This window comes from Sprattus sprattus (genome assembly GCF_963457725.1).
Source record: "Sprattus sprattus genome assembly, chromosome: 13".
NCBI lineage: Eukaryota > Metazoa > Chordata > Actinopteri > Clupeiformes > Clupeidae > Sprattus > Sprattus sprattus.
In genome coordinates, this window is record NC_137911.1 from 5,088,152 (window position 1) to 5,114,325 (window position 26,174).

The following is a 26,174-nucleotide window of genomic DNA, read 5'->3' on the forward strand; positions in this document are numbered from 1 at the left end:
TATGGGGTGTGTAATATGAATAGGTGGGAACGTTGAGAGGTTAAATGAACATAATTTAAGCTGTGGCATGTTTCTGAAGCAGGCCCTGGATGTTCATCACTTGCTTAGAGCCAGAGGGCCATTCATTAAGGCCATCATCAGAAGCAATTATGCACCTCACAAGCTCATATCATACTTCTCCCATTTCGGCTTTTGATGGGAATCAGCCCACCCTACCAGGCACACATACACACACAAACCCATCTAAACCCACTCCAGATTTTGGGAGGAACAAATGGTTGTTGAGGTCTGACCGTGTTCAGGAGTGGTTAATAGATCGGCGGAACATTGTGCTGTTTTCCTCCAGAGCTTCATTGATGCACGCGAGGAGGACGCCACACAGAGTGGGCTGTGATGAGACCTGCTATTAAACGACAGCTGTGGCCAAGGCCCAGGCACGACAGTCAGTTAAAAGTACTGGGTCCCACAGAGACACGGAGAGAAGGAGATACACGGAGAAACACAGAGAGTGACAGAGAAACAGAATGTGTGTGTGTGTGTGTGTGTGGGGGGGGGAGGGGTAGGGAAAGAGATGGAGAGATGGAAAGGGATAGTGGACCAATCACAAGTTTCTGAGTCTGTGAGCCGCTGCCATCATCTTCCTGTTTAGGGACCCTATTTAACATCTTTGATTCAGCAACTAAACAACTGACTCGCTGTCAGCTCCGATACAAATATGAAATGTTGTGTAGGGAAGGGAGAGTTATCCGCCTGGCAGAGGCGCAGCAAAATAGTCAGACGGACAGTCATACAGACAGAAATAGAGAGAAAGAGAGAGAAGAATAAATAGGGGAAGGGGAATGCAGGAAGATGAAGGCAGGATGCAGGAGGCTGCTGAATGATCAGCTTCTTTAATCCCATGGTGCATTGGCCGGGGCTCAGCAGGGGCCAGCCTGCACAGCGGGCCCCAGTGGGAGAGTGAGGCAGCCCTGCACGCTACCTGGGCTTCACAGGGGCCCCCTCTTAATCATTAATTCGCCGGTTCTGGGCCAGAAAGGCCGGCCCGTTTCTTCTCAGTCCTCCCCGGGGCAAGAGGCTGATACCGAAGAGCCTCTGCAAGACAGGGCCAGCAGCCGTCACTGCAGCAGAGCGCCACAGCGCGTAATGAGCAGCTCTGACAGCCATCTCAGAATAATGACCGCCGGTGCACAAGCAGTCGGATGGCTTCTCCTCTGGACACTAAACAGACACTATCATTACAGGGACCACTGGGCTTTGCCTGGTGACCAGAAGCAGAACATGAAAAGCATTTTTTTTATTCCTGTTTCTTTTGCTTCTGTCAACATTTTTTGCATTAAAGATATGTGACAGTACCTTCTGCTCCAACAGCAGTGTTGTGGAAGGGTTTAAAATGAGGGGCTGCTGGATAACAGAGAGGAGAGAGAGAGAGAGAGAGAAAGAAAGAAGAAACGAGACATAAAGAGATTTTGAGTGAGAGACATGGCTTCTGGCCTCTTTGCTAGAAGAGCATGCAGAGCTCTGGGCTTGTGGTGAGATTGAGCCACACTGGGGCTTTCTGACCAAAACTCCCGTCTTAAAAGACCAATTAAGGAGCTCGCTTTGGTGCAGAAAACACTGCAGTGGGCAGACAGCATCCGGAGAAAAAGTCGGTGCATGTGCTTATGCTACAAGATAAGCCTCAAGGGGTGTGGCATTTCAAAATGGCACAAAGGTTGGGAGTCCTTGAAAAGGCTTGGAATTCAGTCAGTGCCTGTGATTAGAGCAGCATTAGAGAAAGCAGGGTGGTGATTTATGACTGTTTTAGCATAAACCATGGGCACATTTCTAGTGCAGTTCTCTGTGGAATATGCAGGGAATATGTTTGTGAGTTAGGATTCAGCAGGACGCTCGATTAAAGCCGCCGGCTATCTGTACTTTAGCTAAATGCACACGGAACAGTTACCACCTCCAATGATGTCCTCGGTGAGCCTGTGCACCTACAGGATGATGGATCTGTGTTGCTGGTGTTGCTGGATGAGAAAGGGGAGGGTATGGGGGACTCTGGCTGCATGGCTTGATTAGAGTTACAGTTCTCTGGGAGCAGCAGCAGATAGCAGCCTTGACAAACAGCCTGATTGAGGACATCATTCTGAACGTGGGAGATTTCATGGTTAGAAGCATGAAACTGAAGGAGAGATGGATGGGCCTCCACAAATTAGGCCTGGACTAGGTGTAGAGGAGTGGAGGGCGGTGGATGGAGTTGAGGCTGGGTGGTGCAGGCCTCCGCCTGGCAGCCTTGAATGGAAGACGGACCAGAGCTCTGTAAACAATGATCCTCACGGCGTGCTGTCAATCACTCGCTGACTCATGCAAATCCACAAGCACTCAAATCCAGCCGAGGAGCACCAGACCTGCTCCATCTCTCCACCAGGCACCCAGTCAGATCACCCAGACACACTCTTTCTGCAGCCCTCCCCTTCCTGTCATGAGAATAATACAAAATGCCAACCGCAAAAAAAAAATAAAAAATTTGAATAGAGATGTTGAATAGACTAAAGTTGAATGCAAATGGCTTAAAGGCAACTTTAGGCAGATTCCCTTTATTTGGCTACTCCTATTAAGCCTGGAACTGTGTGGTGACTTGTGGGATGGATTCATGTGGGTTTAAAACCCTATGCATGCTGTGTGGCTCAATGCAAAGCCTCCACCCTCATATGCCACTGAAATACTAGCCGGCCGTGATCTCTATGGCAGAGATTTAATTAGGAGATTACCTCACAGCACTGCAGGGACCAATCTCTCACCTCCCCATCCCCTCTCCTTCGAAAATACACCACCACTTCCAACCAGATGTTTCACACAGACAACAAAGCATCCTCTTTCATTCTCTTTTTTTTTCTTCTTACCTCTCGACGTTATCCAGGTTCCCCGCCACGCCGAGGCCGCCGATTGCGTAGAGTTTGCCGTCGTAGACCACGCTGTTGTGCCGACACCGGGGGACTGTCATCCGGGACACCAGGTTCCAATTATCGAGCAGGGACATGTAGCACCACACGTCTGCCAGAGTGACTCCTGACTCCATTCCACCTGCAAGAAGGTGCAGAAGCCCATGAGTGCTGAAGGCTCAATTTACACCCAATCTGCTCTCAACACAAATTAGAACCAAGCTTTTGACAAAAAGATGTGCTGGAAAATCTGTTTGCGTGGAAAATGACAGCTAGAGCAGGCTTTGATGGGCTTTCATGAGCTATTCCAGTTCTGCAGGTGGGGGGAAAGGAAGAAAAAGAAGCTCCATTAGGGAGTATAACAGGGTGGTATTTAGATGCTAATGAGTTGGATGTGCAGGTTCGCACTGCTTGAGTTTAAGTATAGTCCATTTTAAATGGTGAATAAAATGACTGAGTTACTTTCTGCATTACTACTGCATAATTTCCCATGCTGACTGCTGACAGCAGCTAGTTCCGGTAGCTCTCCTTTATGAGCCACATATGACAGCACTTTCTCAGTGCTTTTGCTTTAAACAAATACCCAAGTGCATTTACTTCCATTGAACAATAGCTTCAGTGATACATTTTTACATTTTAGGAACCCTCATACACATGTGTAATATCAATAAGTAGGTCTGCACCTCTTCAAAGGAACACCTATGGGAAATACTGCACTGACACCACAGTTATTACCGCTGTGCAATGTATTAGAAGGCACTGATCATACCAGCCAAAGGAAATACATAATGACAAATGACTAAATAAAATAGGATATTTTGATATTATCATCATGCTTTTTTTTTTGTATTCATATTCTGTAAAAATACTTAACACACTTTTTAGAGTTACTCCGTTTAAATGCATGATGGTATAGCTATCAATGTATTTAATAACATCTCTTACCAAAATCCACACACACACACACACACACACACACACACACACAGTAGACTATTTCCTACCCTTGAGTGCACCTAGGTGAGGGGGCTACTAAAAGTAAAGGAGTGTCGTCCGTGGAAGGCGTCCATGCTGTGAGTGACACATGGAAGGCCTGATTACCTGACAGGTAGATATTATCCCCTGCTGAAATGACGGAGAAGAACTCGCGGTCGTAGAAGGGAAGGCTGGCCAGGGGGTACCACTTGTTGTTCTGCGGGTTGAAGCAGGTGACGGCTGTCAGGGACCGATGGTTCATGCCAATGACCTGCCGACCCCCCACTAGCACAATCACCTCGGCAACACCTGCAGAGAGAGAGAACAGAGAGAGAGAGAGAGAGAGAGAGAGAGAGAAACAGGAAAAAAAGGGGTTTCTAGCTTGATTTACAATGGGATTGCAATCTCTAGAGTGAGTATTTACTAACTGAACTATTTAATTTAAAGGCACCCAGTGCAACTTTCGAGGCTTAAAAATAAACATTCAATTTCTAGTCTTTTTTACACGTAGTAAGTTTCAATAACTCCATACCATTACATACCGACATTCAAGCAGCAAAGATGAGACGTCGTTGTGTGGTGAGAACTGATAGAAAATCGATAACAACAACAATCGACGCCATTTTCTTTATTTTTTGTAACCTACAATAAATAAAGCAGGCTTCCAGTCAATGGAAAAATGGCTTCTCCCCACCGGCGATTGTTGTTGTTTACGATTATCTATCAGTTCTCACCACACAACGACGTCTCATCTTTGCTCCATGAATGTCGATATGTAATGGTATGGAGTTATTGAAACTTACTACGTGTAAAAAAGACTAGAAATTGAATGTTTATTTTTCATTGAATGTTTACATAAAGTTGCACTGGGTGCCTTTAAGGTGTTTGTGGGAAGGCACAGAAGTTTCTTTTTTTTAGATTATTTTTCTGACTTAAATAATAAGTCCCCACCCAGTTAAGATTTCTTTCACCATTAGACACAAATTGAAGAATGTAGGCATTGTCATCATAAAGTGCACATCATACACTGTATAAGCACAGAGAAGTGTTTCTGTGTGCATTGAATCCAGCTCCTCATCTGTGCTATTTTCTCCTTGTTGTCATTACTCTAGCACCTAGCTTTGGTTCCTTATTTCAAAGACACAAAAATAGAACAAAATACAAAACTAATTGCATAATGGCCATGGGGACTGGACTGAATTTACTCATGAAACATTATGAACAAAAGGCAGTCTTCGCGCTGTCACTGTCAGATCAGGCATCTGAAAAAGCCCCTTATCCCCCAGACACAAACACAGCCTCACTTCCCTCGCCTTCCCAGGGACACACACATAATGCAGTTTCACCGCAGCATAACCTCCACACCAGAGAAGACAAATAACATATACTGTACTGCGCGTCTCTGTCTGCATTCAGAGACGTCTGCAGCTCAACAAAGCCTGCTGCCTGAGCTAAGATATAGAAAACCTGTGCTGATGTAGGGAGCGATAAGGCGGCAGATTCTCCTCCAGAGTAAAATGAAAAGAGAAGCGGTGCCTCGGTCTGTGTGCTCTGGGCCTCTGACATTTGGTGCCAGGAAAGAGGCTCCAGCGCAAGATTTGATCCCAAAACCATGAGGATTAAAATTCATGGCATACACTCTACTAACAGTCAGCTAGGGTAGGGGAGAGATGGCCAGCCTTCAGCTATGGCCACTCTACTAACAGTCAGTCAGCTAGGGTAGGGGAGAGATGGCCAGCCTTCAGCTATGGCCACTCTAAATGAAACGTCAAACTTTCTCTGCTTGTTTGGAACAAGAAAAGCTACTGAAATATGCCTCCAGCAAATGTTTAATAATGAGGAAATCAATGAAAATGATGTAGGAATTTAGCGGTCCGTTTTGGCATGGCCTCCACCATAAAGTCAATGCCTTTCTTTCTCCTCCTGCCAGAAGAAGCGCTCACCTCAGACACCAGCAGTATATTAAGATGTGAAGCACAAACTGCCAACAAAATGAGCTTCGGAGGTGGGAAAAAAGATTTTAAAAAATGTGACTGTGTGAAGGTCTGATTCTCCTAACGCAGCCAGGACAGAGACAGCTCCACAAAACCCAGCTGATTAAACTTCCTCTGTAAGCCAGTGAGGCACACTGCCACAGGGGCAGTAGGACACATGAAACTGGGGCTTGAACAACAGCCAGCCTCCCCCTGGTCCGCCGCTGCCAGAGCCTCCCTGCTTCTGTCCCAAAACCCTCCATTTCCCAGCAGGCCTGGGGATACGCTTCCATTCACAAACATCTGAGCGGGCAGGTCATCCATCAACTGTCCCCTGCATGCCCTCCATCGCCTCACCACCTGACCGCTGGTTTCTCTCTCTCTCTCTCTCTCTCTCTCTCCAGTTCTCTCGTGCTGCCTCTCCTCTCCTCTCCTATACTATGTAATCCTTCCTGCTAGTTCTTCCCAGCATGCTAATAGAGGATGACTAGATGACTGGGATGAGGGCTTAAGGGCCGTGTCCTTCCCCTGGGTTCAGAGCCCCTGCTGGGAGGCAGAGAGGCCCCGCTGGTGCCGGGGAGCCGCCGCCGGTGACGAACCTGAGTGGACAGGCATTAGGGACGGCCAGCAGGGGGTCTGTTCTGCCTGGTCACCTTGCGTGATTGGATGGTCGGATTACAATTTATTAAAGAAGCCAAAGTTGTGGGGCCCACGCAGTGCCCAGGCGTGCTATGAGCTCTCTCATAACACGGGGTTAAGAATTTACTCTTTTTTTTTACGCCTCTGTGGCCACCGTACTGAGAACATCATTACAGCGAAGAGCAGAGCAGGCGCTCACATAAACAGCTGAGCATAGCAGTAAATGTGTGTAGAGGAAGCTGGAGCAAGAGATTGCTTTTAACTGCGCTGGTTTGATTGTTTGGGCTTTTAACAGGCGGCACTTGATACATGGCACTGGAGGGGGAGGTGGTGTTACTGCATATGCACCTTGGCTCTGAGTCTGCACTAGACCAACAGATTTAGATCGTCATTTATTTTGAATGGAGGGGGGGTATTTTTAACCCAGACTGTCATGTAAATGCTGTGGCCCTATAAAAACTAATGCATGTTAAAATCTCCTGAACACAAACTGCAAAATTTTATGCATGAAGCATTTTAAAAATAAACACGTAAAACAAGCAGCAAAAAAAGGGGGGGTTCTGGAAAATAACGGGTAGGCTGGCAAACCGTGAGCCACAGCTGTAGCTCAGCTCTGAGATGACCTTTTGCCTGGGTTCATGTGTACTGACGATTTCTCCCTCTGCTGGTGTGTAAACACAGGTGAAATTTACCGCCATATTTATGAGCTGGATGAAAGTGTGGGGGTGGGGGTGTGAGTGGGCATGTGGCAGGCCTGGCCGCTCGCAGGTGCTCTGCTACCCACTGTTGACAGTTTGTTTGCCAGGCGGTGTGATCTGGCCCTGGCCGTCCTTCTGGGTCATTCTTAAACTTCATTACAATGAAGGGGCAGGAATAAAAGATGAAGACAGCTCTCAGAGGAGACATCACAGCCAGCTGACAGGCTGAAATATCTCCAGCTCCTTGCTCCGGCCTCTTTGATATGGTCCTGATATGGTTTGATATGGTTACGTTTTTGTGTTTTTTTGATTGAAGCAGATGTTATGTATAACGTGTGTGTGTGTGTGTGTGTGTGTGTGTGTGTGTGTGCGCGTGTATATAAATAGGTGTGTGTGTCATATAAACTGTATACATATATATATATATAAACACAGACAGACAAACACACACACACACACACATTTATATACACACACACACACACACACACACACACACACACACACACATTTTATTTGATTTGTAATTATTATTTGGAATAGGAATTCTTCCAACTCTTTTAACCAGCTCTTTTAAATCTGCTTTATTCTTATTTTGGGAAATCATTTTTCCAAGCACAACAACACAAAATCAACTCTGCTGCTTTCCCATTGAGCCGTCTTTCAATCATGTCCTACAGTAATATCCTGAAGACTTCCAAGAGCCTGACAATGTGACAGATGTTTAACTGTTGGAATAAACCCTAACCAAAGAGGGGCTTTTGTGCTGACGCACTGACTGGTTCATTTACCACTCAATGTTGCAGAAAAAAAGTAATCTTGCAGCCATCAACAATGTAATATTTGAAAGAGATTAAACTTTAAGTCTGGGAATGACAAAAAGATTAACTGCCATACAAATGTGTTGACAGTTTTTCTACAAGAATATGAGGGTGTGCACAATAATATAAAAATCTTTGTCTTGATTTTGTACAGATAAATCATAGTAGCAGAATTTGAGAAAATATAGATTCAATTTAATGACCTTTACATATAAAATCTCAGCACGCTAAAAAGCACTAATAAAAGGAGAACTATGCACGCCTCCTCTGTGTTGCTTGCTGTTGATAATCAGCAGATAATAAAAGTCATGGATTCCCAGTGCAGTCTGCACATTCCCACCAGTGCCAGATGCTATGCATAAAATTGTTTTGGTAATTGAATGTAAAATGCAAATAGAACAGTATAACCAGCAAACAGAAGAAAACATGAATATACAAATGTGTTTCGTGGCTTTTGTACTCCGCACGACCACTGTGGCCGGCGACAGGTGGGCGACCGGCTTACCTGCCGACAGCCGGGGCCTGGTGCGCGGCGTCTGCATCTCCTGGCGCGCGTGTGGCAGCATGTGGTAGCGCTTGGCCTCGTTGACCAGGTCGCGGCAGGCCTCCGAGGATTTGATGAGCTCCTCGTTGTCCACCACATTCAGCAGGTAGCTGGGATGGATGAAGGGCAGACGCACCACGGCCAGTAACTCTGACAAGTGCTGACAGAGTCGGAGAGAGAGAGAGAGGGAGAGAGAGAGAGAGAGAGAGAGAGAGAGGGAGAGTTTCAGCAAAATCAATTCATTTAACATAATTGATTAAAAACCCATAAAAAATTAACAACATATGGGAGCAGGATCACAGATGCACTCGTGAATAGCAAGCAATCCTTCAAATAAACAAACACATAAACTGCATAAAATACAGCTGGGCTGCTGCTCGCATGTTCATAACCATCTGAACCGCCGTAAATTGGCGGGCCCTTTCGCCGGGCTGCCTCCTCCCGGCTGAGAATAATTTAAAGAAAAGTGGCATCCAATTCTTACGGCCTTGCTGCCAGCCGGGGCTTGCCGGTAAACCCCTCATGATGAACTCCAGTACCAATTAAGGGGTAATCAAATACGCTATCACAGCCTGTCGTCTTCTCGTGGAGCCTGTTGGATGGCAATAAGTAGGCAGAACGGCCTGTGGCACAGGTTAGCCAAAAACACTCTGTGTTCACCACACGACGAGGGGAGAGGGAGGGGAGCGGAGGGAGAGAGGAAGGAGGTTGCCATGGTGAACAATCCCATCACCGAATCGCTCCGTGTTCCAGTACATCTCCATCGAGGCCTTTTGTCCACATCGGGGGGACTTGTAAACACAATGCGAGGTGGCCAGCAGCTGGTGTGGCTTTTTCATGCCTCTTCTTTCTGCTCTCCTTGGCATTGGATTTCAAGAGACCTGCCAGAGATGTGGTCACACCGCCAGAGAGAGGGAGAGGGAGAGAGAGAGAGAGCGAGAGAGAGAGAGAGAGAGAAAGGGAGAGGGAGAGAGGGAGAGAGAGAAGCTTGAAAATACCTCCCGCTGGCTGCCGGCCCACTTCCTGATTGGGCGGCGGGTGCAGGGCACCTGTGGGCAGGCGAGACGGAGGTGCGGCCGCTGAAGACGGAGGGAAAAATAAAACAGGTCACGCTTGGGGGAAACGCCGGCAGCATTTAATAACAGGCCCGGGTGGGAGGACGTCTTCCACGATTTGCACCAGAATACCACGGTAGTTTATCAATGTGGCATTTGGGGAAGGCAGGGTCAGTGAGTAAAGCAGACGCCACATGTTCCACCAGCCCTCGCCTCCAGCTCCCACACACCTCACGTCATAAAGTATCTAACGCTGGGGAGGGGGCGACAAAATATGAAAATCCATAGCCAGCACTTCCTGAACTGAAAATCCCAGTGGATTGCACCCATTCCGTCCTCTGCCTAGGCAATCAAGGCTTATCGACTGCATGATCTGGGAATCTGAATGCAGCTCAGCTCCTGCCTTGACTGAGCATATCTGCAATAATGTCATGGCATCAGGGACTTGGTGCTATGGTACAATGAATATGCGATCAAGAAGTGCCACACAGCTGAAATCCGTTTTTATCCATGGTAGGGAAAAAAAGGCTCTTTTAGCAAGCTTAGAAATGCTGACATCTGCACCCTATTTGGAGACGTCTTCCATCATGGTCGTCACATCCCTGTAGAGCACCACTGTAGCGAGCCATGTGCTGTTTGAACTAGTGCTACAATGAGCATTTCCTTTCTTCTCAGAGAACTTCTGCTACAGTACTTCTGATTTCATTTCATTAACATGTCACAGCATTTCCTCTATGGTGTTCAACTAAAAAATGATTCTGGTCGTTAAGAAGTTCAGTTAAATTACTGCAAAAACCTTCATTCATACTTATATGAGAGAGAGAACTTTTCAACTGATTAATGCCGTAAGAATCCTGACAATGAAAAGCTTCTAAGGCTTCTAAATTAAAGTGAGTGGCTAAAACACGGGTCATAAACTACAACCACCGAGGAGAGTAGTATAGGATAGAGAGAGAGAGATACATAGAAAGAGAGATGGATGGATAGATGGATAGACAGATAAATAGATAGATGGATTTACTAACATGGACACAGACTTGCTGTTGGAGGGTTTTATAACCCACTTTTGGATGAACTTCAATATGGCGGACCCTGCATATGAACACGCACACGGAGTGGGAGTGATTAGGGAGAGGGGGTGGGGGCTGGTTTTTAGAAAGGCCCTTCTTCTCTCCTCTCAACTCCCTCCAAAATCTGGTTCACCCACAACTCTAACAAAGCAGTATGGGAAATGTAGTCCATACTAACAATGAACCATATTTAGAAACAGACCCATTTTCACTTCCTACACTAGCATTACGTGATTAACGAGTACTCAACGTCAATTTTAGAAACTTGAGTATTGATGGAACTACTCAAGTACTCTGTGAAACCCACACACACATGTAAATGTGCAGTACGCACATACGTAAATAAACTTGTGGCGCTAATAATTTATTCATGGATTAAACAACCTCTAATGTATGCTCTCTGGCAGCCGCACAGCTCAGCTGAAAATCAGTGAGAGGCCAATTACTGCAGTTAGCTGCAGAACCTTAAATCAAGCCGTGTAATGAGCAACTCATGGTTTTTGTTCACAGAGGCCCTCCTGATATTACCCTATGGTTTGTCCTATTTTATGGCCAGACACACGTGCTGAGCTTCCATTCCACATGATTTGGAGAAGTCATTATGAAAACCACATATCTGTCTCACAATATGTAAATACATTTAATATAATTTAAGCAGAGATAATAATGGACTATGAGAGAGATAATAATGGACTATGAGTTCCTATCTGTTTCAAGGCACTTGGCGTAAACAAGGTGTTTCGTTTTATGATGGCAATGCAGAGCCATGAGAGGAAAGATGCACATGATCTATGCTGAAAACGCCTGCAAACTCATCCAAACATGCTAATACTTGCAGACGCTGGTGCTGAGCTGTCTCCCTAGCTACAGCTTGATTGATGGGTAGCAAGGAGCTGCTGAAAAGGAGACAGATGAAGCATGGTCGCCACACGGCCCTCTCTCTGTGATAGAGAACCAGCGTCTGCACTTCACCACGGAGCAGAAAAGGAGCTTAGCACACCGACCGCTGTCACTGGTATTGAGCATATGTGTCTCGATATGCTTGATTCATATTAAAAATGGCTGCTTGCCTCCACTTTGAAAAATGACTTGCAGAGAGAGAATCAGTCGCAGTCGCTGCTGATTGCATCTAATAGTAAAGCGGGGTCTATGCGGAGGTCAGAGGCGAATAATTGTCTCTAAAGAGGGGGAGAGGAGGGATGGATGGAGGGAGAAATAAATCAATCAGGGGTTGGGTTGGCACAGACACAGAGCTGGAGAGAAACAGCAGACAGGATCCCTGATGGAGAGCTATCTTCAAACAAACCAGGTAGACAATGAGCCAAATGTCACTGGGGTCTTTACAAAACAGCATTTAAATGCACAAACACACACACACAGTCTGAGACGCGCGACCCATTAGTGTTCCTTTGACAACCTCAGGATACACCATAATGACAGGTTTGTGGTGATAAGCCTCTTTGAATATTGCTGCCACTGCATTTGGTTAGTGATTTATCAGAATTGCATATGAAGAGCATTCTGCAAACTTCTACTCTAAGTGCCCTACAGTAATAGCTCTGGGACCAAGTGACGACATTAATATCCAACACAGCACAGGCACAATAAATTAAGAATTTGCCATACCATCCATGCTGTGCAGAGAATCCATCCACTCTCAGATAAGAGCTACATTGCAATAAATACAAATATGATCCCATCTGATGGGATAAAATGCAACACTATATATTATTCATGCAGATTAGGTAGGCTAAAGGTCTGGCTTTGATCACATGTCCTTTAGGAAAGCAAGCTTTGCCAATTCACTAATCCCCATCTCTTACTTTTCAGATATCACACACCAAATGTCATGCTTCTCACCTTACAACAAGAGTGTCACACTATAACTGCCTGATCAGAGCACAACACACACCCAATTAGGTTCTTTCTACCTGGAACAACAGACAGCAAGGGAAATGGGCATTTGTTTTGTTTATTAATCAGATGTTCTTTCTTTTTCTCTCTCTCTCTCTCTCTCTCTCTCCCTCTCTCTCTTATTACAGTCCCTAGCTTTTTTTTATTGCCTGGTCTTATCAGATGATTACACATCATAATAAGATAACAAGCAGGCTTTGAAGTAGGCTGAGCTCCATCAGAGTAGAAGTCAGTTTTTTTCTGAGTGCATTGTGCTGAACTAAAGGCTGGCTTCATATACATATATATACACATACACACACACACACACACACACACACACACACACACACACACACACAAGTTTGCATAATACACACCCGAACGCATCACACCCAAGAAGTCCTGCAGGGTAAAGAAAGAGATTCCTGATCTGCTGTATATATCTACCCACTCCATCAAATTGGACTGAGATAGTCTGAAACCTGGAATACAAACCAGAAGTGGAGCGAGACAGAGACTTCGGAGAGAAGGAGAGAGAACCCGGACGAGTGAACAAATACAAATAAAAGAAATAAAGAAATGAACAGAAAGAGAAAAAGAGAGAGTGTGTGTGTGTTCCTCCTCCCAGTTCTGCATCAGCGCCACGCTGGATTTGTGATTTCATAGGCTGAGGTCCCCACGGGACTGCAACCGAGGAGCCCAGCTCATTTTCAGCCCAATTCAGATTGATTTCCTCTCTTCGCTCTTTCTCAACGGAGTCTGTCCTGGGCCAAATAAACATAAGGTCACTGCATCAATCTCCATTGCTTCTCTTTCATGCCATCTGAGCTTGTTTCACAGTAGAGTTTCACACTCTCCCAACAGCACGCTCCATTGGCTCCTTCCACTCCGCCTTGGTCACTGCACCGAGCATGATTGACAGGTGCGGCTGATTCTTGTGAGGCCTCCGACATGGAGACATATGTACACATGTCATAGTGTCTGTTTTTGACACTATGTCAGAAAAATAGAATGCGATAATTGGCAGAGCTGTATTGACCCATATTCAAGGAATACAAGGACAAATACATGAGTAAAACAAGCAACTCAAAAAGGCAGATTCATTTTTAATGATTGCGACTATATGGTAGTGGTGGTGGTGGGTTTGTTTCTTATTCTTCGTTTGGAGCTTCGACCCACCTGATTTCTTTCTTGTTCTTCAATTGGAAATTCCACCCACTTGCTTTTCCACTTTCTCCCACGTTTTCCAAGGCTCAGCAGCCATAGCAGATGGGCCTCTGAGCCAACCTTGGCCTCATGGCTGCTCAAACGCTCAAACACTCTGAGGCTGTATATTTCACTTGACACGGGCCTCTGCGGCCAACAAAAGCGCGCTCGCCCTCTTTGACCTTCAGAAGTCACTGGCTTTTGATTCAGTGCTCCTGGAGCCTATTTCTGGAACAGCAGTGGTGGATTTAGAGCTTTATTTATTGTCGGTGTGGGCCCAGAAGAGAGGTGGCCATCACGGATACCCCGTTCCGACTCGACTGGACTGGTCTGGTTCTATTTTCACTTTCACCTCCGCACCTGCACCGCCCAATCAACCTCCACAGCCTGACCTCTGCAGACCAGCGGCTTCTCAGCAGCAGTAAATAAAAACAAACGTGCTCTCCTGCAAGAACCCAGGGAGAGGCAGAACTTGTCCCCAGTGACTGCGCTTATACGTGTTACCACTTTCAAATGAAATGTTAGGCATGATATTAAATGGTGCTTCAGAGCTTGAGAGTTTTAAAACCAATTTTGTGTCTCAGTAGCTTAATATCCATAACTTTTTGGATGTTCTTATACAATCAACCACAGCAGGAATGAATAAACTGGTTGGCAAAACGCTGATTTAATCTGGAACCTAGTAAATTCTGATTGCAATGATGATAAGAAAAATGATTTCCAATGCACATTGTTTTTTTTTAAAAGGCGAATTGCTGCAAACGGATTCGCTGCTGCCACAGACAGGCTTATCAAAACCTTGCAGTTATCATCATCAGCCAGAAAACTGAATTGCTGAGAGAATACCTAGTTTGGTCTTTTAACAATAAGGATTTCAGAGCAGAGAGTTGGAAGACTTTTTCACTCCCTTCCCATATTCCCCCAGCCGAGTGGGATAGAAGATTTAAGCCAGAGCCCTGATGTTTGAGATAAGGTGTCTGCTAAAGCTGCTAGCTTTGGGAGGAAAGACCTGCTGTAAATTCCAGCTTGCCCTCAGAATTGCTCAACTGGTGTCAGATGTGTAACCGCACTGCCTTGCTTGAGCCGTGGTATGTGTACACACTGGCGAGGCGTGAGGGGGAACAGAGACGAAAACAGATGGGAAAAGAATCAAAAGAAAGGCATTAAGTATCCTCTTGTGCATTGGCTGCCAGCTTACAGCCTTTTGCCTAAGGATCTGTGGGGTGGCTGAGTCAGGGGGAGAGGAGTGTTTGGTGTGCCAGGAGGAACTGGACTCACACAATATTCACATGACTTTCTTCAGTGGCGTCTTTAACCAATGCCTGTTTACAGAAAATGGAAGACTACAGGGAATATCACAATCTGCCTTCCACTCCCTAAAAGTCGGTTTGTTTGTAGTAATTTCTTCTCGCTGATGAAAAGGACTAAAACTTCAAGACTACCCTTTGGGGGAGAATAGGAAATTCTGTACTTTAGATCTAACACAAATTTAATAAAAAACAAATTAAAAAACCACACTGTAAACAATACAAATAAAAAAAGATATTTAAAAGATGTACATAAATATCATCAGCACACCGTGGGTAAGCGAAAATGGCTCCATTTTCTAAATGATCAAGCAACACTAAAACAGTTCTCTGGTGCACAGTCATTCTTTCTGGCCACATCCTCTATATGAGCCACTGTAGCCCTGCTGTACTGTGGAGATAGTGTCTACTCCTGCCAAAGCACAGGGAATGTTTACAAGGCCATATTTCTCACAAGCTAAAAACAGCTAATAAGTCAATATGGCATCTGCACAACTGGGTACTATGACCTAATCATATGGTAAGAAAATAATAACACAATTATGTTATTTGATTACAAGGTCACTGGCTTTTATCTTTGGTGCGTGGCCAACAGGGATCTGAAATTGCACTCCAATCTAAATCCATATGGGGTCCCTACCAGCCCCGACAGCCTCTGGCTGAGAAAGGAATCACACAATTAGCGCTTTATTCCCAAGAGGCAATTACATAATGCAACACATCAAAAACTAAAGGCAGTAAACACAAACAGATATGTGAATGCAACTGGATTAGATCTGTAACAGCTGAATGGGAAGAGAGTATAGAAACTGCCTTTCTTAAACGATCTCTGGTTTGGAGGACACTTAGGTCAGAACACACTCGAACAGCTCAAGGAGTCCATGAGCGACATTTCTGCGTATCTTATTCAGACCGTTCAGCACTGAGATGGCTTGATCCCATTAGTCATTCCTGCACTCCTGTGCATCTGTAGTTGTCAGACTGTTGAATTGACTAGACACTGACATAACAGGTGGAAATTAATATCAGTGTCAAAAAAATCTTGCCCATAAGTCAAAATTAAATTCATTTTCATCAAAGGACAGGCTGTTTCTGTCTGTTTCACTGTTTTGTCTGACAGGCTTACATAGAGTTCTTTTTTTTATTTCATTTCACTTCATCTGTTTTAATCTCGCCTATTTATTTTTTACAGCCCCTCCATCTGCAGCTCATTTGTGGCAATGGATTCATCAGTGTGAAATGAAATGTCAGGGCTGTGTGACAGGCATCATCTTAAAAGGCCTGAGGGACGGTGAAGGCACGGTCACCGCCGGCTGAGTTTCTGTCCCAGTGAAATAGGAGGGGGTGAGGGAGAGAGGTCTCTACCTGTACTCTGCTGCCAGGCTCCTTCCTGATCCACTTGATGACCGTCTCGTAGACCAGCTCCTCGGCCTTGGTGTTGAGGCTGTCGTTGGACATGTAGCTGACCAGGTCGTCTTTGGAAATGCTGAGGATCTCGTCCTGGCTGGCCACCTCTGGAAAGTTCTGCAGGGCAAAGGCCTTGGCCATGTTGTGGAGCTCCGTGCACTGCATTGCCTCGGCCATAGCTAGCACCCCCAGGCAATTACTGGCCGTCAGCTGCTTCTCTGATAGACAGAAGACACATGGGCAAACACACACACACACACACACACACACACACACACACACACACACACACAAGGACAAACCAAACACATAAAGCATTAACAATCAGAGAGTGTGGGCCTTGTGTTTGGTGGATTACATTTATCTGGGTGGTTTGCACTGGAGCGAGGCGGGCACAACATCTCAAACAGCTGGCGGACGGGCGAGGGTGGGGTAGAGGTGGAGGGGGCCGAGAGCCCAGAGGGCAAATCGATTGGACACAGGAGAGGTCTGCTCGGGGGTCCCTTTGATCAGTGGAGACAGATACAGACCTTTTTCATGGCACTGAAAGGTCAGCTAAATAACTCCCAAAAACCAATAGCTTAGATCTCCAAGCCTCTTTGCTGCTCTTAAAGAAACATGTGTATGCTATCAAATTCAGATAGAGTGATGTGTTTCCTTAAACCATTGCTAGTCTGAGTCAGGTGATCCATAAACCAAACATTAATAGGATACTAATACGCAGACACTGTTGCATATTATTGCAGCAGACTGTATGCATCAGTGCACAAAAAAAGAAAAAAGAATACATACTATAGTGTGTACAATTAGGCAATGGAAGAGATTATCAAGATCATTAAACTATCATCTGTGCACCAATTTCATTTTCCACTGTTAATGACAAGTAATTTCAGCAAAGGCATCTTATGTATGTTCCACTCTGTCTCTCCAAACTGCTGTTAAATGAGCTGTATGGTCTGAGGGCTCCGCATAGAATTACACCAGAACACAGCAGCGCCAGGACGGTAGCTCGGCTTTGTAAACAGCCAGGGGGGCCATGCTGAAATACAATTCCCTCTGATTCTTATTAACTTTAATAAGGCATTTAAAAGGCAGCGCTTATTTGGCCACAGTGCCCCAGTCTAGATCAATGTGGAGATTTGTTTTCTTCTGCTCACACCCACCAAATGTAGGAAAAATAAAGCCTTGAACGCGGGCCAACCCATCGCTGCTGCGCTGTGAAGTTCCTTTCCCAGAGATTTACTGGAGATGTTAAACATCTATGCTAATCACCAACCAAGTGGAGAGGATGCAAGGCAGTCTGACACCTCTCAGCTTTTTATTTTATGCTTGCATATATTGAGCTGGTCACACTGCAGAGGAGAATCCCTAAAGGAATAAATGTCATTTCATACCAAGTCAGGCATTCATGGATTATTAAATGGCAGTTCCCTGAGGTGGGATCTGACAGGAATACTGGAAGACAAAACCCCAACCTCAGCGGTCAGAAAACTGAGGAATCTTTTTGAAGTGGTGAACGGATTTCACAAAAAGGCACGTCAACTTCCATTCACTGGTTTCAGCCTGATCTGCTCTCTCTCCTCTCTCTCTCTCTCTCTTTGTCAGAAATTCGCCGCTGTACTCCATAAAAAAGGCATAATGGTTCAAACTCACGCTGCCTATAGTGGCACACATACGGTGACATTTGGTGCTGAAAGAACATCCCTTCCTGTGACACTGGGTCATTAAGGCTTCATTAAAGAGAAGGTCCTGGCTTCACTACATGTGACAGGGGCCATGCATAAACAATGGCATAGCCTGTGGAAATGACACCGCAGCTGCTACTGCCGCCGCCGCTGTCACCACTGCCATTGAGCATCGGGCTGGGATTGCTGAAAAATGTATAGCCCGGCCCACGACACGGCGCTTCACTGACTCGGAGAGTAGGAGCCGTGTGGTGTTCTCCCCCCTTGAGCTGTTATGATCAGTGGGTTTTTATCTTTCAGGACCACGGACACAAATCATCCGCCCGGGCCATGATGCATCCAAACGATGCTCGCTGGACTAATCTCCAGGTCCAGTGCTGTCAAAAGCCACGGCTAGTGCTACGGCATTAATAAGTGCATTAATCATTGTCTGCTGTTTACACTGGAGTATACTGTGGACGTCTATTAATCAGCTCTGGTGCGGTGAATCCACTGATGCCCAGAGCCAGAGAGAAAGAGAGAGAGTGAGTGGGAAAGAGAGGAAGAGAATGAGAGAGATACGAAAAGGAGAAAGAAAGCAAGAGAAGAAAAAAAACTGAGAGAGGAGAGAGAGATTTGTCCAACAGTGCTGGTACTCTCTGGCAGTGTGATCAGACTCAGTGACAGGACCCTTACCACAACACCAACCAAGTCCCTCACCACAATACCAACCCAGACTCAGACCCTCACCACCCCACCAACCCAGCCCCTCACCACACCACCAACCCAGCCCCTCACCACACCACCAACCCAGACCCTCACCATAACACCAACCGAGCCCCTCACCACACCACCAACCCAGACCCTCACCACACCACCAACCCAGACCTACACCACAACACCAACCCAGACCCTCACCACACCACCAACCCAGACCTACACCACAACACCAACCTAGACCCAGACCCTCACCACAACACCAACCGAGCCCCTCACCACACCACCAACCCAGACCCTCACCACACCACCAACCCAGACCTACACCACAACACCAACCAAGTCCCTCACCACAATACCAACCTAGACCCAGACCCTCACCACAACACCAACCCAGACGCTCACCACAACCACCAACCAATGCAAATAAAGTCATAAATGTTATAAAATGCATTTTTCTGGATTTTTTTGTTGATATTCTGTTTCTCACTGTTAATATACACCTACCATTACAATTATAGATCACACATTTCTTTACAAGTGGCCAAACTTGTGAAATCGCCAGGGGTTCAAATACTTATTTTCCCCACTGTATGGAGGCTTGCTTGAGTAAGACTGGATCCCAAAAACCATCACGAAGACACAGCCCACCCTACAGTGGGTGCTTACCCAGGAAAGAGACGCAGACTTTGCAGAAGGTGTTGAATTGGAACTTGTTGGCGGCCTCCAGGAGGGTCTTGGCGTTGGCGGAGTGTATGATGAGTGAGCCCGTGTAGACGAACTCCAGTAGCAGCTCCAGCACGTCAGCGCTCAGGTTGCTCATGATCAGACGCAGCTTCTCACCACTCCGGCTCTCCCCCGACAACCTGCGCACAGCGGCAACACCACGGTCAGATCACAAAGCTGCCCCGCATGTTCACCCACTCAACTTTAGCTATCAACACAGCTGGTGTTAAGGTAGTGTATGTGTGTGTGTGTGTGTGTGTGTGTGTGTGTGTGTGGACGAGGTGGCGGGAGGGCAGGAAATCACGATGAGATCATTAAGACCCAGCATGCAGCAGAGACCCAATCTGCTGGATGTTTAATTGTACATTCAACATTGCTCTTTTTTCCCCTTGGACTACACTACACCGAAGCTAATCTGTGGAGACTGTGTCTGACTGTGGAGAAGGATGCATCTCCCAGGCTGAGCTCAAAGGGAGAAAAGCGAAAATTCTGCAGTTGTACATTATCATGCATAGCACACATTAAAATTCATCCAGGAGCTGAGCAGACTGGAGGACGGAGCCATGTCTCGTTCTGGGAGAGAGGGCAGAAAGCCAGCATGATTTTTCTGCCGCTTAGCAGCTTGTTGAGGTAGTGGCGCTGGTGAATGGTGGCTTCTATTGTTTTCTTTTTGGAGGGGAGGGCGTGAGGAGGGGATGGGGGTGGGGGTGGGGGGTTCTTAAGGGGCTATAGTGGGCCTAAAACCCTCCATTATATGGGCGGGACTCTGGCTGCCAAGCTTCTCCATGCTGCCTCTACATACAGTCTCTGTGGCTGATAACACTCTAATGAAAGGACGCGGCAGTAATGGGAAAGCTGGGACCGGCTGAGCAATGGACTCTCGCCCCAAGGCACTGACAAGGAAATAGCTGTAATGTTTCCTGCCTCCATTTCGTACACCCTCTTCATTTGCAATGGACCCCGACAAAATTCAGCACCAGCTGATGTTTTGTCAAATGGTGGGTAATGTCAGTAGTGTCTTTGTGTGTGTGTGTGTGTGTGTGTGTGTGTGTGTGTGTGTGTGTGTGTTTGTTTGTGTGAGTGTGTATGTGTGTGTGACAGTTTTTTTAAAATTCCAATTGTTAGTCAACATTGTTGAAGATTGTTATTGAAAAGTGTACTTTTGCATAAAGGTACAGACAGATGGACAGGCTGATGTCTTGGTGATGGACAGAATGGTTAGAAGGATGGGAAGGAAGGAAAAGGGGGGAGGATGGGGAAGAGAAGAGAGAAAATCAGCTCTGCCACAGGTAGCCAGCAGCCATTCTTCTCTGGGCGGGGGCCGTTCCATGACTGGGACCTGGGTATAGTCTCACTAAACAAAAGACCCTTCAGCTGCTGCCGAAACTAAAAACCAAACGAAAAGGAACACTTCACCATGGCCTGTGTACAAACTGATGTATTAGTTGATGTGTTAAGTCTGACTAGGGGGAGAAGGCAAAAGGCAAGAGACTATGAGGTGAGGGTGGAATTCTCTGGAAGGGGCTGAAAAATCAAGTGTGTTACTCCTGAAAAGAAAAACAAAAATCCAATGTTTATTACTGTCAGTTGGAACTGGGTGTGAAGTGACAGCTGAGGTATTAACCAACCGAATGCAAAGAAAATCCACCATTAGCAGGGAGGTGTGAGAGTGAAGGTGTGTAAGAAGATAAAACAGAAGAAAGAAAATAATAATAATAATATACCTTAAAAAAAAAGGACCCAAAACCAAAAACCCATCGCTTGCCTCAGACCACTTAGACCACCCAAACTGATTTGAAAACGACAGACACTCGCTCGCTCTCTCTCTCTCTCTGTAGACACTTATGCTCTGGCAATTGTTTTTTAGGGTGGCAAGCAGTCCTTGCATTTGATTGCAAGCCTGGTTTCAGACTAGAAGGAGAGAAAAGGCGGTTATCGAAATGCCGCTCTCCCCCCACAGCCACTGGAACCATTATCTTGATTATACTGGCAAAGTGAGGAAAGGAAAAAAAAGCCAATGGGCACAGAATAGATTAATTCTACTTTTGTTTCAGGAAATGAATCTGACAGTGGGAAACCGAGGGACTCTAATCTCCAATAGTCCTCGCTATATATTTGCAATGCATGCACATGACATATTTTCTATGTATTAAACACATGCATATGATGGCATCGCCTCTCCATCTGATTTCAGCAGTAACTGGGGAATAGACAGCACCAAACAAAAGAAGAACACAATTCACTGACAATGCCTAGCCACTTGAGTGAGTCCAACTGTTTTAGTTCAGAGGAATATATCAAGCAGACTGTTAAAAAAGAACCTGTTTTATTCTCCCTCTTTGCTGGGTTTGTATACCTTTGGTCTGATTCATGAATCTTTTCTTGAAGGACCAAATAGGCAGTGTGTATGAAGGATGCATATGAGGGCCCCCCGATCAAGGTGTTTGTGTGTCTTGGGATCTGTGCTGCAAAGGCAACTGGTTGTGAGTACAAGGGGTACAAGGAGACAGAGGGGGATGGTGTGTGCTCTTTTCCCTTCAACATCCAATGAAACCTCCTCCAAACACACACACACACACACAGCCCCCCCCCCCCCCCCCCCCCACACACACACACACACACACACACACACACACACACCACACACACACACACACACACAGAAATGTCTGGAGTGACAGGATGAGACCTGCAGCAGTGTATCTTTTGTGTGTGTGGTGCATCAGCTACCAGCTACTTGGCAGAGAGGGGCAGGTAGCATGTGTTCGACAGTGGGCTCTGCTTAGAGGGATGGAATTATGATGCAAGTGGCTCACCTCTGCGTCACTGGATATTAAAATGTACAAAACAATATATTACTTTAGAATGGACTTTTACGATTCTGTTGTATAAGGGCACGTCTATGTGCATGTCTATGCTTGCGTGTGTAGGGGACAGAGGGAGAGACAGAAAGGAGAGAGAGAGTGTTAACAGGAGAGAGGGAGAGAGAGAAAGGAGAGAGAGAGAGTTAACAGGAGAGTGGGAGACTGACACATGTCGAGGCTCTGTATGAAGAAGAATGGGGCACCGTGAGCCTTTGGCAGATTATTAGATAGCTTTAAATGTGTTCTTCTGCGTCAAATAAAAGAAAGATAAGTCAAAGAATTCTCTTTAAAATCCTAGCCCCACTTATGCAATCCCCCATAAAAGGTCTGACAGCCATCTCCGATATTAAATTTCGATTGCAGCCGAATGAAAGTATCTCCTGGAACATCAACGATTCGTTCAGATTTGACATAAGGGACAAATGGGGCCTTTTCAAAGCAATGACAAAAATATATATCAATCTCAGCAAATGCATGACCTGAAATGGAACATGGGCAAATGGTTGACATTTCCACAGACAAAAATATGCCTGTGTACATTTGACAGTGTCTGGCATTGACCAGTGTTCCCTGTTCTTATGTGATAAGATCAAACTAGATACACTCATATTGGCTTCACACACTAGGGCAGCACAACAGAGGATTCATGGGATTTTGGTTCTGGAAAAGAAAAAATCTCCAGAACAGAATGCTTTGAGCATCGATGAAGGCTTAGTTGCAGACCATATGTGTGTGTGAGTGTGTGTGTGTGTGTGTGTGTGTGTGTGTGTGTGTGTGTGTGTGTGTGTGTGTGTGTGTGAAGGGCGTAGAAGGGAAACTGTGAAGGATCACATACACTAATCTCTGATCCAGCCCTGAGCTCCCTGTGACCAGTGAATGGCAGGGACCTGGATTTGGACGTTAAAAACAGGATTGCCTTTTTATAGCCCTGCAAAGTGCTTTTCCCTATCCAGGGAAATGATGGAGAGTTTGGACAGCAGGGAAGCTGGGAGAGAACGGAGCACGCTCACACACAGCAGGCCCCAGCCCCAGCCCCAGCCCCAGCCCCAGCCCCAGCCCCGGCCCCAGCCCCGGCCCCCGCTCCAGCTGAGCTCCAGCTCCAGCCCCTGTCCCTGTCCCTGTCCCTGTCCTATTCACCCTTCCAGCAGCACAGGGGCTCTGATAGCATTGAGAGGTGCATCAGCACATTTCTTGCTCCACTGACGTCCGTGTCAGATCGGCACTCAATGTTACAGCCCCTAATGCCGTTTTCATTGCTGCCACTTCCAAGATAGCCCAGCGAGGCCCAGGCCAAATTTACAATCAAGTGGAGGCAGAGCTCCAATCCCCCTCCAAACATGTCCTTGCTGCCTCGGGAGACCTGGAGTGTGATATATTAGATGTCTGTCCACTCCATTCCTGATACTGAGAACATTGGACAAGTCTCAAACTGTGTTCTGTGATCTGCAGAATATTTTTCTCTTATTTTACGGGATTATGAAACGTTTAACAGGGATCAAAGGATTGTCAGTAACGTCTGATACCCTACTAATCCCAGACTACAAAGTACAAACAGTGCGAAATGCATCAAAAAATTAATGATAGAAACTCATTTGTTTAACAACAAACAGAAACGCAGACAAAACAAATTAACGACTAAAAGCACAACACTGAATGTTTAGACAGTAGCTCCAAGTTAATAACACAAGCGAGACTGAAAATCCCCATGACCGCAGGGGCACCTTTAAACACTTCCCTCTGCACAAACACAGACACCAATCACTGTGTCTATGAATTAATGAAAGCTCCACAAGGCTCCCCTTTTCCCCACAGAACCAAAACCTTTTCACGTTGTGCGTTTGTCTGGCATTGCTTCAGGACATCGGGCAACTTCCCAGAGTTCAGGCGACATCCACCTGATACACACCTGAGGGACTTGTCAGATGTCGACAACCTGTGATACTCTAATTTTGGCTCTTGGGGCAGAGGGGGGGGGGACAGGACACAAACACACACTGCCGGAGGAGGGTGAAAGGAATGAGAAGAAGGAAAAGAACCCTGACATGCAGCAGAGGCCGGCTGGAGCCACCACCCCGCCGTCAGGTGATCTGAGAAAAGCAAAGCCATGTTTGGGAGGAGGGTGTGTGGGTGGGGAGTGCCAGAAGAGGGGCTAGAGGTCTGACAGCAGCACAGAGAGGGTCATACTAAGGCCAGTCATCCATCTCTTCTGTGGCCGGCCGGAGCACAGGAGCTACACCTCCAGAACACACAGGCAGTGTTGAGAGGGGAGTAGTGTCGTTATGTGGGCTAAAAAAACTAGGGTGGTCAGTTTAAGTGAATTTGTTTTTCCATAGAGATTTCATGAGCACTGCATAATGTATTTGGCATGTTACCACTCGCACAGGAACATATGGGGGAAAGAAAAAGCCCAGGAGATGAACTGATTAGAAATGCCAGATACCTTGCTCATATTTCCTACTATTTGCTTCTGACATTTAGAATAAAAACGAACAAATAAAAAACCCAGTCATGGAACTTTTTGCCCATTAAAATGTAAATGTGCTCATTTAGTTTAAGGAGATGAAAGGGTAGGATAAGTGTTGACCTTTTCCCCCAAAGAGAAATACATTCATTTGAGTGATAGAGGGAATGGCTACTGGCCCTGTGGTAGGCTCCCCTGTCTTCACACCTGCAAAAGAGAGGGGGAGGGAAAAGAAGCGACACATATGCACCCTACAAAAAGAACAGATCAGATCAACAGCTGGAGGAAAGGCAAACCTTTTAACCATGTCCTTGAAATATAAGCTGCAGGAAGCTAGAACATTTTGGTGGACTTCAAATTCTTTGCCTTCAACAATAATTTTCAGGTCTGTAAACTCTTTCGCTTGCCGCTGCTGGTTCAATTCCTTCAACATCTCTGTAGAATGGAAAAGAAAAAGAAGAAGAAAGAACACGAAGAAACAGAAAAGAGCAATATTCTTGTTTTGGTGAATTCACAGTGACAGTGCAAACAACACTTAGTTTCATTAAGTCTTTAAAGAGGAATAGAGAGAAAGAAAGAAAGCAAGAAAGAAAGGAGGAAAAGAAAGGACAATGAGAAAGGAGGAAGAAAGGAGGGAAGGAAAAGAGATAGACCAAGAGAAAGAAAGCACATACAGTAATAATGTTCATTATATTCAAAGTGGAAAACTAAATATCTAAATGACTTGAAACACAGTGTAGCATAAAGATACAATGTGACACAGCCATTGGGAGAGAAGAGCATATGCAAGCTTGAAGAATACAGGCTATTACGATTTGACAATGGCTACAAACATGCAGCTGATCACTCTCTGTGGTGATGTTTTAGAATGTATGGGTGAAATAATGAGGAAACAAGAAGGGAATACAAATCAACCCAATAATTGGCCAGGGCCAAATGAGAGTCAACTCCTGCTATAGCCAGCAGCAGTCCACCGTCTAAAGCTTGCTATGACATTTTTGTGGAACATGGTCATGACTGCAACCCGATTCCCTGCATGGCATAAAGCGATGCAGCATTCAGGGCAAAATAAATAGCACATAACTAATACCTCTATATTCCTAAATGACTGAGGCATCACATCGAAACAGAGCCACTAACAACTTTCTTGTATAAATAAGATAGAGCATTCAGGTTGTGTAGGTTAGAAAAATATTAAAGAGAAAACTGGAATGTCGTAATGTATGC

At 45.8% G+C, this 26,174-nt stretch overlaps 1 protein-coding gene across 1 annotated transcript in view; it reads right to left on the reverse strand.

Annotated features, from left to right (window-relative positions):
* The window catches only part of LOC308373966 (kelch-like protein 29), a 77,406-nt gene that overhangs the window by 11,801 nt on the left and 39,431 nt on the right, over positions 1-26,174 (reverse strand). The window contains exons 6-11 of the mRNA XM_080849649.1: positions 25,244-25,382; positions 19,566-19,762; positions 16,474-16,733; positions 8,536-8,734; positions 4,026-4,208; positions 2,886-3,066 (exon numbers count right to left, since the gene is read on the reverse strand). Of these exons, the coding sequence (XP_080705775.1) occupies positions 2,886-3,066; positions 4,026-4,208; positions 8,536-8,734; positions 16,474-16,733; positions 19,566-19,762; positions 25,244-25,382 (1,159 nt within the window). The remainder of the gene's footprint in view (positions 1-2,885; positions 3,067-4,025; positions 4,209-8,535; positions 8,735-16,473; positions 16,734-19,565; positions 19,763-25,243; positions 25,383-26,174) is intronic.